Raw genomic sequence first — 13209 nt, 5'->3', positions numbered from 1 at the left:
ACCAACACGCTCAATGTGCAATGTCATAGCATTTTATCTTTCCCCTTCAATGTTTTTTGGCGCATCAGAATGGCATTGGAAGTAGATCTTTAATGACGCATCAACGTGCTATGGTCGAACCTCCATGAATGTATTAAAAACATTGTAATCGCAATATACAAAAATATATATGCGTCGGGATTGAGTTCGTTTAGCTGTGCCAGTTTTGGTGCGACTGGTAAACTATAGTGAACAATTAGCCGTCTTTTACCGGCACCTTTACAATAAGGAAATAGCGCGAATCTTTTTGGGGTTCTCTGTTTGTCGCTTTGTGATACATTGCCAGCAGCAAAAAAAAAAAAAAATGTTGACTTGGTTTGTCCAGTCTCGTACATGTTACAAAAAAAAGGGAATCGATTATAATTACTTTTTGTTAAAAGTATTCAATTAGCATACTTGATTACTTGAGAGAAAAAATGACCTGAAAAATAATCGTTACTTTTTTCATTACTTCAGATTTTTAAAGCGACAGATTTTTCTGCCGGTTTGAAACGGGTCTTCTGTACTGTCAATCATTGGATTAGATTCGCCGAACAACGAATTACTTATTGCCTCAATCCACCGATTTCGATAAATCGACCGTCTGTCGTAGGCTTGGTTCAAATATTCATCGGTGGGAAACTGGTAGAAACAAGTGGCCTCACCAGGAAGGGCAGGAAAAAAATAGTTACGCTTGCAAGTAAATTGAGTGCTTCCAGAAGTATTCAGATTACTCCCGTGATTACTTCCTGATAAATTCATTCAAATGATTACAAAGTCGCTCAGAAAAGTAATCGATTACTTGTAATGCGTGACGTACAAGTCTGGGTTTGTCTAACGTTCCGTTGTTTTCTTCCTCTTGTCCTCGCAGGCGTCTATTTGGAGCCCGGACTGGGCAGGAGGGCGGCCCTGAGTCCGACGAGGGGTCGGGAGACCGCCTCAGTCGCCATGCTGCCTCCGGGAGTGAGGCAGGGGCACGCGCAAGTCACCAGGGGTGACTGCATGACAGAGTCCAAGAGCGTCTGGGAACTGCGCTTCGCTTACAAGGTGAGCAAACACCAACACAAGCTCGATACTCTTGGGTATACAGAGAGCGGCGGCGCTGTTAGCGCGAACAAGCGATCGTCAGTTTCTTTCGCATTTTTAAATTTTAGGATAGACCCTTTTTCGGAATTCAGTCTGGCAACTTTGATCACTATCATCATCTTAGTGTGTGTCGTTTGTGTCAAACTAATGGTGGCCATCTTGAGGCTGGTGATGGAAGAAGTGGAAGATGCTACCAAGTGAAAGATGGGTAGGTGCCAGAAAAACCCTCCGAAACAGTAAAAACAATATGAGGCCTATATGTTTGATTGTCAGTGCAACAGGACATGCGAATTCGATACAGCGCCTGTGTAAGCTTTTATTTCTGAGTGTCGTATAATTCACCTATTTTCCGCAAGTTTGGCTTAGGAACCTTTCGATGACGAAAGTTTAAGCAAGCGGCTTAGGTGTTGCCGCTTTGTACTGGTCAGTTATTATGTTCGCATCCTCGGCACGGAAGCAGATCGAGAAATAATTATGAAGTGATTGAAGAACTGTTTAATCGGCTGTCAATGATGCGTGGAGGCGACGGTGCCCAATGAAATACAGTTTTATGACAGCCATTACCTTGTCGAAAGTGAAACCGCTTGACGAGCCACCAGATGTACTGAATTCTGCCATGGGCCTATTGAAATGCTGTCATCAAAAATACTAACGTGGTGTAAAGTGCTCCTTCAGGGAACGGAGCTAAACTGTAAACTTTGGTGCTCTTTAATATTCTGTCATCATAAAATATAAAGAAGCGCCGATGCGATAATCTCGCTAATTCCGTCGCGAAGTGTAGACAGACGTTTGGGAGTAACCGAGCTACCTAATTTAGTTTGGCCACCATGGAAAACCTTAGCAAGGCTTCATTCAAAATCCGACGATGTAGACACTTGATATCTGAGCGTTACTAAAACTAACTGCATGGCGTTTCTCCATGCACTCTCGAAACATTAGTTCGTTCAAGAATTACTTAGGTTCTTTTAAGCTGTAGGTTCGCTCAAAAAGTAAGTTCCTTAAAGAAAAAGTTCGTTCAAAGAATGAGTTCGCTCGTGGAGTGAGTTCGTTCAAAAAGAATGCTCGTTATCGGAGACTCATCACCAAATGTCACAAGGAACATGTCACTTCTTGTTTTTGCTACGTTTTATGTAAGAGGGTCCGACGTGAAGCAGAAAACACAGAGTCGCAGAAAACACAAGTGCACCACTAAACGACGAGACAAAAAGGCTAAAAAGTTAAACGAACAGCCTATTGTTTGTAGCGAGCGACATAAAATCCATAAAAGAAGTTCCGCAAATCCTTAGAGAAAAATGATATTACCGGGCCGCGCAGTAGCAATCTATCGAATTTGTGAAATCAGGAAAAGAAAAAACAATAATTAGAGTTTCCGCTTTTTTTTTTTTTTTTTTCAATATCGACGCTAACAAAAACAATATTTTGTTTAATGTACAATGCGTCTCGGTGCATTGGGCATTAGCCAGAATATTGCTGTTGTAATCTTTGCCCCGTGCGTCTCGAAGCACTGTGCATTGCACAAACTGCTGTTTTTCTTTTATTTTTATTATTATTATTTTTTATTTTTATTTTTGTGGGCAGAGATTGTTTCGCGGTTCTTATGGTGCCACTGACTGGTTTGCTTTCACGCTTGCGGGGAGCAGTGGAAACACTTAGGGCCGCATTCACACTCTCGCGATGCGTTTGCTTACGACCGGCGTCTTGTGACCTCTAAAGACAAGAGAGCACACTGCCACGCTGGCGCCATCTATCAGGTGACCCTGGAACTGCATTTCTCTAGAGGGAGTGTTATGCGGCATTTGTGAGATAGAATAGACGTGCTATCTATGAGACATGCTTGTTTAGAACACTGTCAACAGTTTTAGAGCAAAAAAAAAAAAAGAGCGATGCACGAAAAAATAGAAAATATACGAAAACTGCAAGTGTTGCGATGCTATCTAATAGACGACACCAGTGTCTTCTCTCGTTGCAAGAGATCTCAAGAGGCTTTAAGGCACACAGTCGTAAACGGTCCCAAGTGTGTGAAACAGCCCTTGGTAAAAATATTTCCTTACAACAATAAAAAAAGAAACAGTCGATGACTACGCTTGTCTGTCTTTTTAGTATTGATGATTATATATAATGCAAACTGAGCACGGTTCTTGCTGAAGTTAGAGTTGTGCGTGCTCCTTAGGAAAAAAATGATATAATAGTAACTAGATACCGTTACGGGTTACTGGGTTAAAATTAACTTAAATATGTGACTGGTTCCTGTAATCAAAGTAATGATGTTGTCATTTGTTAGAAAAAGCGCTGCAGCTAAGGCTTTACTTTTAGCGCGTTATGTCACACGGGTCTACTACAGATACCAGCTGCAAGGTGTCAACGGCACCCGAAGGCTGTACACATAACTTTATTGACCAATAATAAAAAGAGAACAACGACCCGCTTTTTTTCTTTCTTTTTTTTTTACGAAGAGACAACGTCGGTGTCGTCTGCGCTCTACCAACTGCCGTAGTCTGCTCGCTGTGCCTATCCAGAGACGGCGCCACATGCGTAACCCTCGGTTAATTCGCTCGTCTGCGTTAGAATAACCGTCTGCGTCGGAGTTCACAGTTAAAAACATGTATGTTGATCTGGCTTATTTTTTTTAATGGAACAAGGTTGTTTTAGACGGCTTCGCGAGGCAAGATGCACCACTAAAATATAGATTTAATGAACGCTAGAACACGTTACCTGCGGGTGCTTGTTTTTCCGGCTGATTTGAGAGCGAGCCCACCTATTGATAACACCCTATACACTCCGTGCGACGCAACTGGCGCGCCGCCGCGCGGCCGGTTCCGAAGGTAGGCAGTGAGCATCCCAGAGAAAACGAAACCGAAACCACGCCGGCGTACGTTGGTACGCGTTGAATTCTGAGTGGTGCTGTTGCGCTGGGTTCACAGCATGAAGTGCTGCCTGTGCTGCGTCATTAAGTGCTTCAATAGTTATGCGTCGTATCTCGTGGAGACAAAGTTTCACAGTTTTTCACCTCGCCGATGTTTTGTGGGACAGCGACAACGATGGAGCCTTGCCGCACGACGCGAGAAATTTGGTGTCCCGATCATGTCTGCCACTGTGTCGGCACGCCTGACATATTCTACACTGCCGCTTTGCGCTCTGCGTTTGTTTTCGTACCAGTAACGCCCACATGTGTCAGCGCCGATGGGACGAACTGAAATGCCATCCCACACTCGCGGGTATGCAGTGCCAATTTCGTTGGAGGAATGCCCTCCAAAGAAGTTTCGTCCCCATCGTACCTGTCGATGATATTTCCGGACAAATACGGCACGCAATCTGTACTTCATGAAGAAAGATTTGAACGGTAAAGAAAGTGACAAATATAAATCTAAAGAAAACTACCATGAAACTCAGAATCACTGGCGAATCGGCGTTTGAGTATGGAAGTTTATGTGGTGTGCTTTCTTTCTTGATCAGCCTCCTTTTGGATGTGGAAACACTGACACCCCGAGTTCTGTAGAGAACAATTTTTTTTTTCTCGGCTTTAGAGCCACCTATCGCAAAGTGGTTCGAACTGGAAGTACCGTCCACTGGTCCCTTCCTACCTGTAAAGTGTGCACCTCCCACCATGAGTGGTATTTTCTGACAGCCTTTGACGGTCAAAGCCAGTTCCCATTTAGTTACGCCGCCCAAACTAAATTTCCACCTGGTTTCGCTATGCCGACTATTTTTGTTATAATAAGTGTTCTGCCAAGTGACTGTCATGTCAAAGTACCTGTGAGCCGAAAATCAGCACCTCGCACAACAGGTTATTACACAACAGCTGACCGCAAAAGCCCTTGGCGGCCAAACCGTGTGTTGGCCGACAACTTTGTTTTCTCGGCGTTGGAACCACCTTTCGTAAAGTTGTTTCAATTGTAAGTACAGTCCACTAGTCCCTTCCTACCTCTAAAGTCTCCACCTCCACCGACCAGTGGTATTCCCTTGACAGCCTTTTCATGGTCAAAACCGGTTCCCATTAAATTACGCCGCCCAAACCAAATTTTCACCTGGTGCCACCTTTTTTTTTGTATAATAAGTGCTGTGTCATGTTACTGTCAAGTCCAAGCACCTGTGTGCCCAAATCTGCACTTTGCACAGCCCGCTATAACACAACATTATTAGAAACAACTTTCACACCTGCTGTCTTAATGAAACTTGGCACACTTCGGGCAGAAACTTAGTGGACATCTCACTCGCCTCCAATATCATCGTTCCAGCAGTCCTACGTTTACAGCGACGAACGAAATAAATTTCCCACTCAAAGCAATTATGATGGCGGCCGTCTTGCTTTTCGTAAAATTGCTCCAACTCCTTTTTTGGCCGCAACTAGAGCAATTCCCCCGAATAACGACTAAAACTCAATATATAAGAAGAGGAGAACAGCTAAATGCCCTTCTTAGGTCTGCCTCAGCACTCATGCAACGTCACCCTCAACGTATCGGCTCAAAAAGCAAAAGTTTTGTCCGTGCGCGCTTCCGCCGCCACAGCTTGGCATGCGAAAAGGCGCCGCAGGCTGCTGAACGCGCCTCACAGTCGAACGCCAGCTCCTCCGCTAGCGGCGCTGCGCGCGTTTTTCAAAGCGCCCCCTATAGTTCCCGCACGGAGTGTATACATCATACGAGCAGACATTTCGTTTGCTCGAGCATCGCTAATCGGAGATAACAAAATACGTCCTAAATTAGCGACGCCGATGAAGGTTGTCTCGATGTCTCCAAAGAGCCGATGCGGCTAAGCCAACCAGGTGTGTCTGCCGTTTGTTTGTTCGTTGGTTTTCGGTTGTTCGCCTATAGTGTGACCAGGTCATTACACGGCTGCGAACAGGAGTGCCGATGTAGGGGTCTTCGATCAACTTGCTCGCGGCGCGCGCTGCCCTGAATATAACTCAATGCGGTTAGCTATTGACACTTGTAAAAGGAATGGCGCGAGCGTTTTCTTATCACCTTCTATATCGGTAATGGCGCTAAATTTATTGCACGCTAGCCCCCCCCCCCCCCCCCCCCCGCCCCCCTCCAAAAGCCTAGCCCTCATTTGCACCCTGCGCGAGCTTCCCCCTTGCGTTCCTTTGAAACCGAGAACCTACGCGATTACGTGCGGAAGCAACTTTTAAAGGGGGCGGCCAATCTGAGGCCGCATCGGCGTTCAGGGACCGATCGAAAAATACACCAAGAGCCCTAAACTCGTCGAACACAAAGTTGGAGCCGAAAGTTCGCGGAGCGCGCTGATTGGACGCTGACGAAAAAAGCGCCAAGTCATCGTCGGTGTACTCCAATCGGCGCGCTCCGTGAACTTCGACCCCAACTTTGTGTTTGACGAGTTTAGGGGCCCAAGTATATATGCGTAAACGAGAACGAGTGCAATTGAAGAACTCGTTTTGTTATTCTCCTAAAAGTCGGTTCTGACTAAGTGTTCCGTCTGTTTTATGAATTTATTTAATAAAAATGAAATAACCTAACAGGCGACAATAACACAAAACGAATCATACACCTTCCTCATGCATAATTATGTATTTCATTAACACTTCGGTTTGGGCGAGTTGGTCTATAGTGAATTAAAAGGTTATCTAGTTTGCATATTTAGTGGCTTGCTTTGGGTTTAATTGAAGTCCCCCGACATACAGCATTCAAATATTCCTATTCTGTGCGCTGCCTTCTTTCTCTAGTGGGCTATGGAAGGCGTTCTGGGCATGCGCAGTAGCTCTCTTCTGCGCAACATTAGGCTCCGCGCATGCGCCCACTGCACAGTGACTCAGCAGTTTTCGCGCTGGAAGGGTGTATAGTTGGAAGGGTGTATAGTGGAAGGGTGTACACGCAACGAGAGCCAACAGACATGGGAATTGTGATATTATTTGAGGAGAACATGGGCGCCTTCAGTCCATGCTTTGGCTGTACGCCGCCATGATTCTGTCAAAATCCTGCACAATTTTCAGTGGCGCCAGTCGACGCCGTTGAAAATCATACTCCTTGAAAAAAGCAGAAACCTGTTATATCTGGGATTTTTTTTTTTTTTTTTTTTTTTTTTTTTTAAGGTGATTGGTAGCAAGTTATAACGTTTCTTCGAGATACGTATATTTCACGTGCGAATGCAGATTTGAGGGATCTTAAAACGATACGTTAAGGAATGCCTTCACTCAATGCTCGCGGTTCATTTATGAGTGAATTTGACTCGTACCAAAATTGTTTTCTCTTGCTGTGACGTATCGCGCTAGCATGATTTCTCAAGCAAGCAGAATGGTATTTTTTTTAGTCAATTGATTCACGTTCTGATTTGCTTGCAATAGTGAGTGATGTAACTGACGAGCCAAGTGCAACGTTGAACGAAAGCTAAACGATCCGATTTCCTCACAAGAGCGATATGCATTTTACTCGTGTTTAACATGGTGGAAATCTGTCTTGCTTCATTACGTTTTTTGATTAAAGTACAAAGCAAATGCACATAGAATGCATAAAGTGATAGACACACAGAAAATGAAAAAAAGAAAACTATTTTTGGAATTATTTATACGGGAGAAGTTTGAACTATATCATCATAGCAAAACTGGTCTGATTTAAATGGCAACTTAAGTCAAGATATAAATTATTTTGCTTTTTTTTTCCTCCACCTTGGAAGCTCCATGGAATGTCTAGGGTGTGCAGAAGACATCGTCGTGGTGCGTTCTGTATACAATGTGCGTCCGGTCGCGATTTGCTTCACCACCAACTAAACCTGGCCTCAGATAATGGTGTTAGGCTGCTCCAGATGTCTACCACATGCCAGCAACAAGGCGTACCTGAACCAACCAGCTTTACATTTCGAGCCACGTGACAGCGTTCTTGGCCCTTGCGTCTACATAGAGGACCAGTCAACTTCATTCAATGCCAGTGGGTCGAGCGTTCCAGTTAGGGTCAGTGACCACCCGCGCATCTCATTATCGCTCTACAGCCAATAAGATTGCACCATCAGCCATTAAGAACATCGAAGAACCAATCACAAATCTAGAAGCGTGATCGTGATAGGCCACGCCCTCCGAAGCTGTCGACGACTCCGGTGCGTGTGCTCCAGGCTTAACTCTCAGGTCTGGTAAAGTCCCCGAGAGTAGGCTGCACCACGATGCGCTGCAACTACCAATCAGTGATCCCTCTTTAAGCGGTTCAACCAATCGGAAGACCGACAGGCTGGACGTAGTCTCAGCGGCAGGAACTTTTCGACCATTTCTTGTCAATGATAGCGCGTGCTATAGTAGGGTGTAATATCGCTTGACCCCGTTAATTTGTTCATCTCACTAAAAGGAAGTCTAAGATCGTGCGTACTCTCGGTGCACAATGTTACGCGTCTGTTCGAGAATGAAGATGAGATTGACGTTGTCCAGGAAAGCGCAACTTTTGTGTCGAGCTTAAATCTGTTTGGCTTGTCGCAAAGTTATATTGGGCAGTAAAAAAAAAAACAGCAAACGATAAAAACAAGAGCCGTTTGGGTGGTTCCTTTAACCTGCGGCCATCTTACTTTTAAAGAGAAGGAAATAATAAATGGTTATAATCTTTAAAAAAATCAACAACAACAGCAGCAACAGCAACAGCAACAACAACAACAACAACAACAGCAACAGCAACAAGCAACAACAAAGTACTTTGGTTTTGGAACGAGTTTAGGGGGCCGCTAATGAATCCGGAGTTGGACCGCATTTGGGCACCTCCGTGCTCAAGATGGCGCGATATGAATGAGTGCCGCGCGAAAACATGAAAGAAAAAAAAAAAAAAAAAAACATGTGGCAAAACTACAACAACTATAAAACAAATACCTGCTGTCCCTAAAGGCAAGAAGTGGTTCTTTCCGGAGATACAATAACACAGGGAGGTCAGCCTGAACATTAGACAAACACAAAGAGAGGGAACGAACATACAGACCCTCACCATCAACTGTTACTTTAAGACTTTTTTTTCGTTTTTATTCATATCCGTAATATGTACTAACGAGCTCAACTTAAACCGGTTAAACAATAACAATTCATACTTAAAATGTGATCGAATGTTTGTAATCAGAGTTGAAGAAAGCTTTAACAAACTCTTGTCGAATAAGGTGAACAAAATTGCGAAGGAAGTAGAATGAGAAATATTTAAAAAATAAGAATAAAAACACAGAGAACGCACACAGACGACCACACCCTTCAAAGAGGGTGGTCGTCCGTGTAATCATTTTATGTTTTTATTCTTTAATTTCTAAGTATTCATTATAACAGCGCGCTCGAATTAACTAGTGGAATGACAAAGGGGCTTAATTTTCTTCTTAAAGACGAAGAAAAAATAACTCCGTTCTTTACCTACCCTTTTTCTTGTCCAGGGACCCCAGGAAGATAAGATGCATAATAAATTCTGGGGTGGCGCCTAAAAACGCGGAAAAATTATCTTGCAAACCACACCACGTACGGAAGTCGACTGTTGAAAATGTAAGTATAAGGACAGTTCATAACGCACGACAAGCTAGAGCAACTGATCTGTCCGTAAACAGAATTAGTAATGCAAAAACCCTTCACAGCACTCTTCCGTGGTATTATAAAAGCGTAAGAGGAAGGCCCATACGGTAGCAATAGGTGTTAAAGTATGGTACTTAAATTAGTCAAAACGGTTCTGTGCACTAGAGGAAAGTTTAAGACTCCTGGTAAGCAGATGACGATCAAACATGCAGATCGGAGTAATGCAAACCAGCGATAGCGGCTCGAGGAAAGTATAAGGCGAGGAGTAAACGTAAGGACAGCGGTTACCCGGACAACAAGGCGCCATTATAATGATGGCCGGATAACCCCAAGTAAAATGCAAAGTATAGGGACCACTTAAGAGCAGCTAAGAACGCAAGCGCCGCATAGGGGCGGGCACGTCTTCTTGGCTTTAAGCTGGGTCCGCCGCCCTCTGACAAGTTACGAGAGAGAAAAGCAAAAACGATAAAGAAACGTCTTCAATATAAGAAACTAAGCTAAACGCTTCATGGAAGTGAAAGAAGACGGCAGTTTTGAACGATCAAAGGCATGTGCTCGCGCGTGCGTGTGTATTGTCCATGCCAGAGGGAGGGTCATCCAGTCTTCCAGGGAAGCAAGCCATGGCGGAGAGCCAAACCACGTTGACCGATGTTGGCTGCGCAACCCTTTTGAGTGACCGCGGTGGTTCCTTGAACTTCTTGCTTTTTCGGCTCGGCTGTGTAATGCGAAGGCTGGGTGCAGGTCCCCTCCCCTTTTTTTTCTACCTCTATCCACTTTTCTGCTTTAATGGTGTTTCTGAGATTAGGAGTGTTTAGCGAAGAGGCGTTCGCACCCCTTCGCTGTTTCTGCGAAGAGGAAAGGAACGCCCGCGATTATATCTCGGAGGTGCGGCGCCACTTATAAGGAACGTACCAAGTTTTAGAACGTGTATAGCGCCTGGGTTGTGAAATATTTGCTTGCGCACGGGCGTGTGTTGTTTGTAAGCTGTACGTTGTGGTACGTGTTTGAGGCGGGAGAGGGGTTGTTTATAAATCGAAAGGTAGGCATGGGTTTTACTTCTTGACTTTGAAAAGCTTAACCAAAATACAACAAAGAAAACGATAACTTTAAGATTAGCTTCTTCTCTTCCCATCTACGTTATACTCCTGCGATGCGACGATTCCCGTACGAAAATGTCAGATATGGCCCTGATATATTTTATATACGGCCAGATATGATAATATAAGCAGTCAAATAGGGCTGTATTTCGCCAGATATGGGAACTAATACGGCCGTATTTCGACATATAGGTGGGCAAATACTGCCAGATCTGGCCGTATAAGTGCGTAAATACAGGCATATAACACCATATACGCGGGCAAATATAGCCCCAGATAATGATATACGGGCCCGTTTCAGTTGTGGAAGCAACAAGTTATATGTACTCGCTGAGACACTAGATGATTGATCTATATTGCATGAGTCTCATGTAATTGGTTAACTATTGTTAACATCCTTAAAGTGAAGTTATTCCAGGTATTTGGACCAATTAATCAATTGCTCAATTTGAAGATTGAAAGACAAATGAAATTTGGTTGTATGTTTGATGTGTGACAATATGACGTAGTGCGATCGTAACGCGACTTAATCAAACAATGGATTTTAGTCGCAGCTCTTAGGCACCCTTCCGAATTAAGCGGTGTTGGCGTCGCCATCGGTGTATCCGCCCCGTTAAATTTAGTGAAAAATTGAATTGGTACGTTTGTCACGTGACGTCAATTTTGCCGCGAAATCTGGCAGTAAAACAATTTTTTTTTTCCATATTTCCCCGCTAAATTGAGCAGGTAAACACGAACCGTTAGCGTACTCAAGATGCAAGACGCTACTTCGCCGTCCCGAGTCCTTTTCCCTTCGAACGGAAGCCGTTGCGCCCGGGGTACAAAATGCAACTCTTTCAAAACCGTTTGCGCAGCATCGCATCCGTTCGTCTGCGAGCGTCGGCGATTCATCGTGTGTTGAAAGTCGGAAGATGTGCTGTCCGTGGTGTCTTTTTTGTGTAACTCGTTCGTAAAAAACTTTGAAACAGTGTACACATGATTTTAAATTTATTGGCAAACATATATATATACATATTTATTTTTTTGTCGACATCATGCACAAAAAAATAGTCGCGTTTATTTTTTATTTAAAATTATAATGTGGGCTATACAGCGTAAAATTCGCATCGTTTTGAGTTCAAAAGCTGGACATCATAGAGCTGTATGTTCCCTCGATATTGACAGCAGGGTAGATGCTACGCGTGTTTTAGGCCAATCGTGTCTCCGGTTAGGGTCACGTGACTACAGTCTAGAATCTGGTGACAAAGCAGGACATCGCTCCTGCCTGGCGCCCAAGGCCACACATAGCATTCACAGCACTGTCAACCTTCGTTACAAGTGACACATCCCCTCGTTGCGGCCCCGTAAGATAAGCCTTTTGTTCGTGAAACCCCGTTTTGGCCTCTCCCTTGATCCTTTTCTCTGTCTCCCTAAGCTGAAAGCGTTGTAAAAGTTGAGTGGTCACGTGGTTTGAGGGATGACGCATTAGCCGTTCCCGATCTCGGAATGCGTTTAGCCGGACCTAGTTTGGCGTGTGAATTCTCCATCTGTGCTGCTGCGTATGTCTGGTTCTGCAAGCGATTTCTTCAAAGAAGCCCAAGAATGTTTTGTGATGCGTTAAGTGTTCGGTTCTACAAACGACAGCTTGTGCTACATCGTGTTGAATCTTCACGGGCACCTTCGCGTTTCTGTGTTCGAGTGGTGGTTTTGCCGTGGCCGTGTCGACATCTCCTTTGGATAACACCTTTCAAGTCGCGTCTCGTCAACGTAAGTGCGCTGCAACCTACTTCGTGACAATTGATCGTTTTTCCTAAATGTATTCTTCCAGATTACCTCTAGATTTAGGCCGTGTCTATCTCCTGGCAGCCGGGAGAATCATGGTGCAGAATGTTTCGGCATTAGTGCGATTGCGCTACAAGCAGAAAGTTTCGATATGCCGCCGACAAAGTTTTGACGTGTCGCCAAAAAACAACAGAAACACAGACTCTTAATTACGCGTTCCAAAATTTGACGAGCGGCTTTACGAGTCGCTTGTAGAAAGATTGTGACGATTTTGCGAAATACTGGTAAACAATGCTAAGTTACCGTCCTAATCTAAACCCTGGGATGAGAATAAATCAAATAACGGACAACTCTCATTGACTGAGGCTTTATATTATTATGTTTCCTAACCGGCATGCCAAGAGACTTTCGCTCCTTGCAAGGGTTACCGTCTCGCGGACGGCACAAACCGATCCCCTGACGGCGGCGTCTCGGCGAACTTGCACACGGGGCCGCCGCCGACCGATCGCCGTTATCGGCGTTATGTAACGATAGGCACAGGACATCTACTCCACGAATGGGCAAAAGCGGATGCAAAGGCGTGCGCGAACGTAAACAACGGTAGAAAAGTGCCGTTGCTCGCCGCTATGAGATGCGTGCCGCTAAGTCGGTCATCCGCGGGCGTATCCCTCTCCTCCCGCTTGTACTTTCTCTAACTTGACGGACACTCTGTCTCGCGGTTCATGCCGACGACACGATCGTCGGGATACCGGGTAATTGCTACAGCAGAGCGCAGCACAGTTT

General features: G+C 44.7%; 1 protein-coding gene across 1 annotated transcript in view; it reads left to right on the top strand.

Moving 5' to 3' along the window:
• Window positions 1-895: 895 nt before the first annotated feature.
• The window catches only part of LOC8032736, an 89689-nt gene continuing 77375 nt past the window's right edge, over window positions 896-13209 (top strand). The window contains exon 1 of the mRNA XM_029985805.3: window positions 896-1065. Within this exon, the coding sequence (XP_029841665.2) occupies window positions 967-1065 (99 nt within the window). The 5' untranslated portion in view covers window positions 896-966. The remainder of the gene's footprint in view (window positions 1066-13209) is intronic.

The sequence above is a fragment of the Ixodes scapularis genome, unplaced genomic scaffold, assembly GCF_016920785.2.
Source record: "Ixodes scapularis isolate PalLabHiFi unplaced genomic scaffold, ASM1692078v2 PGA_scaffold6__148_contigs__length_123643588, whole genome shotgun sequence".
Taxonomy (NCBI): domain Eukaryota; kingdom Metazoa; phylum Arthropoda; class Arachnida; order Ixodida; family Ixodidae; genus Ixodes; species Ixodes scapularis.
Note: the sequence above shows the minus strand (reverse complement) of the source record. Positions and strands in the feature narration are given on the sequence as shown.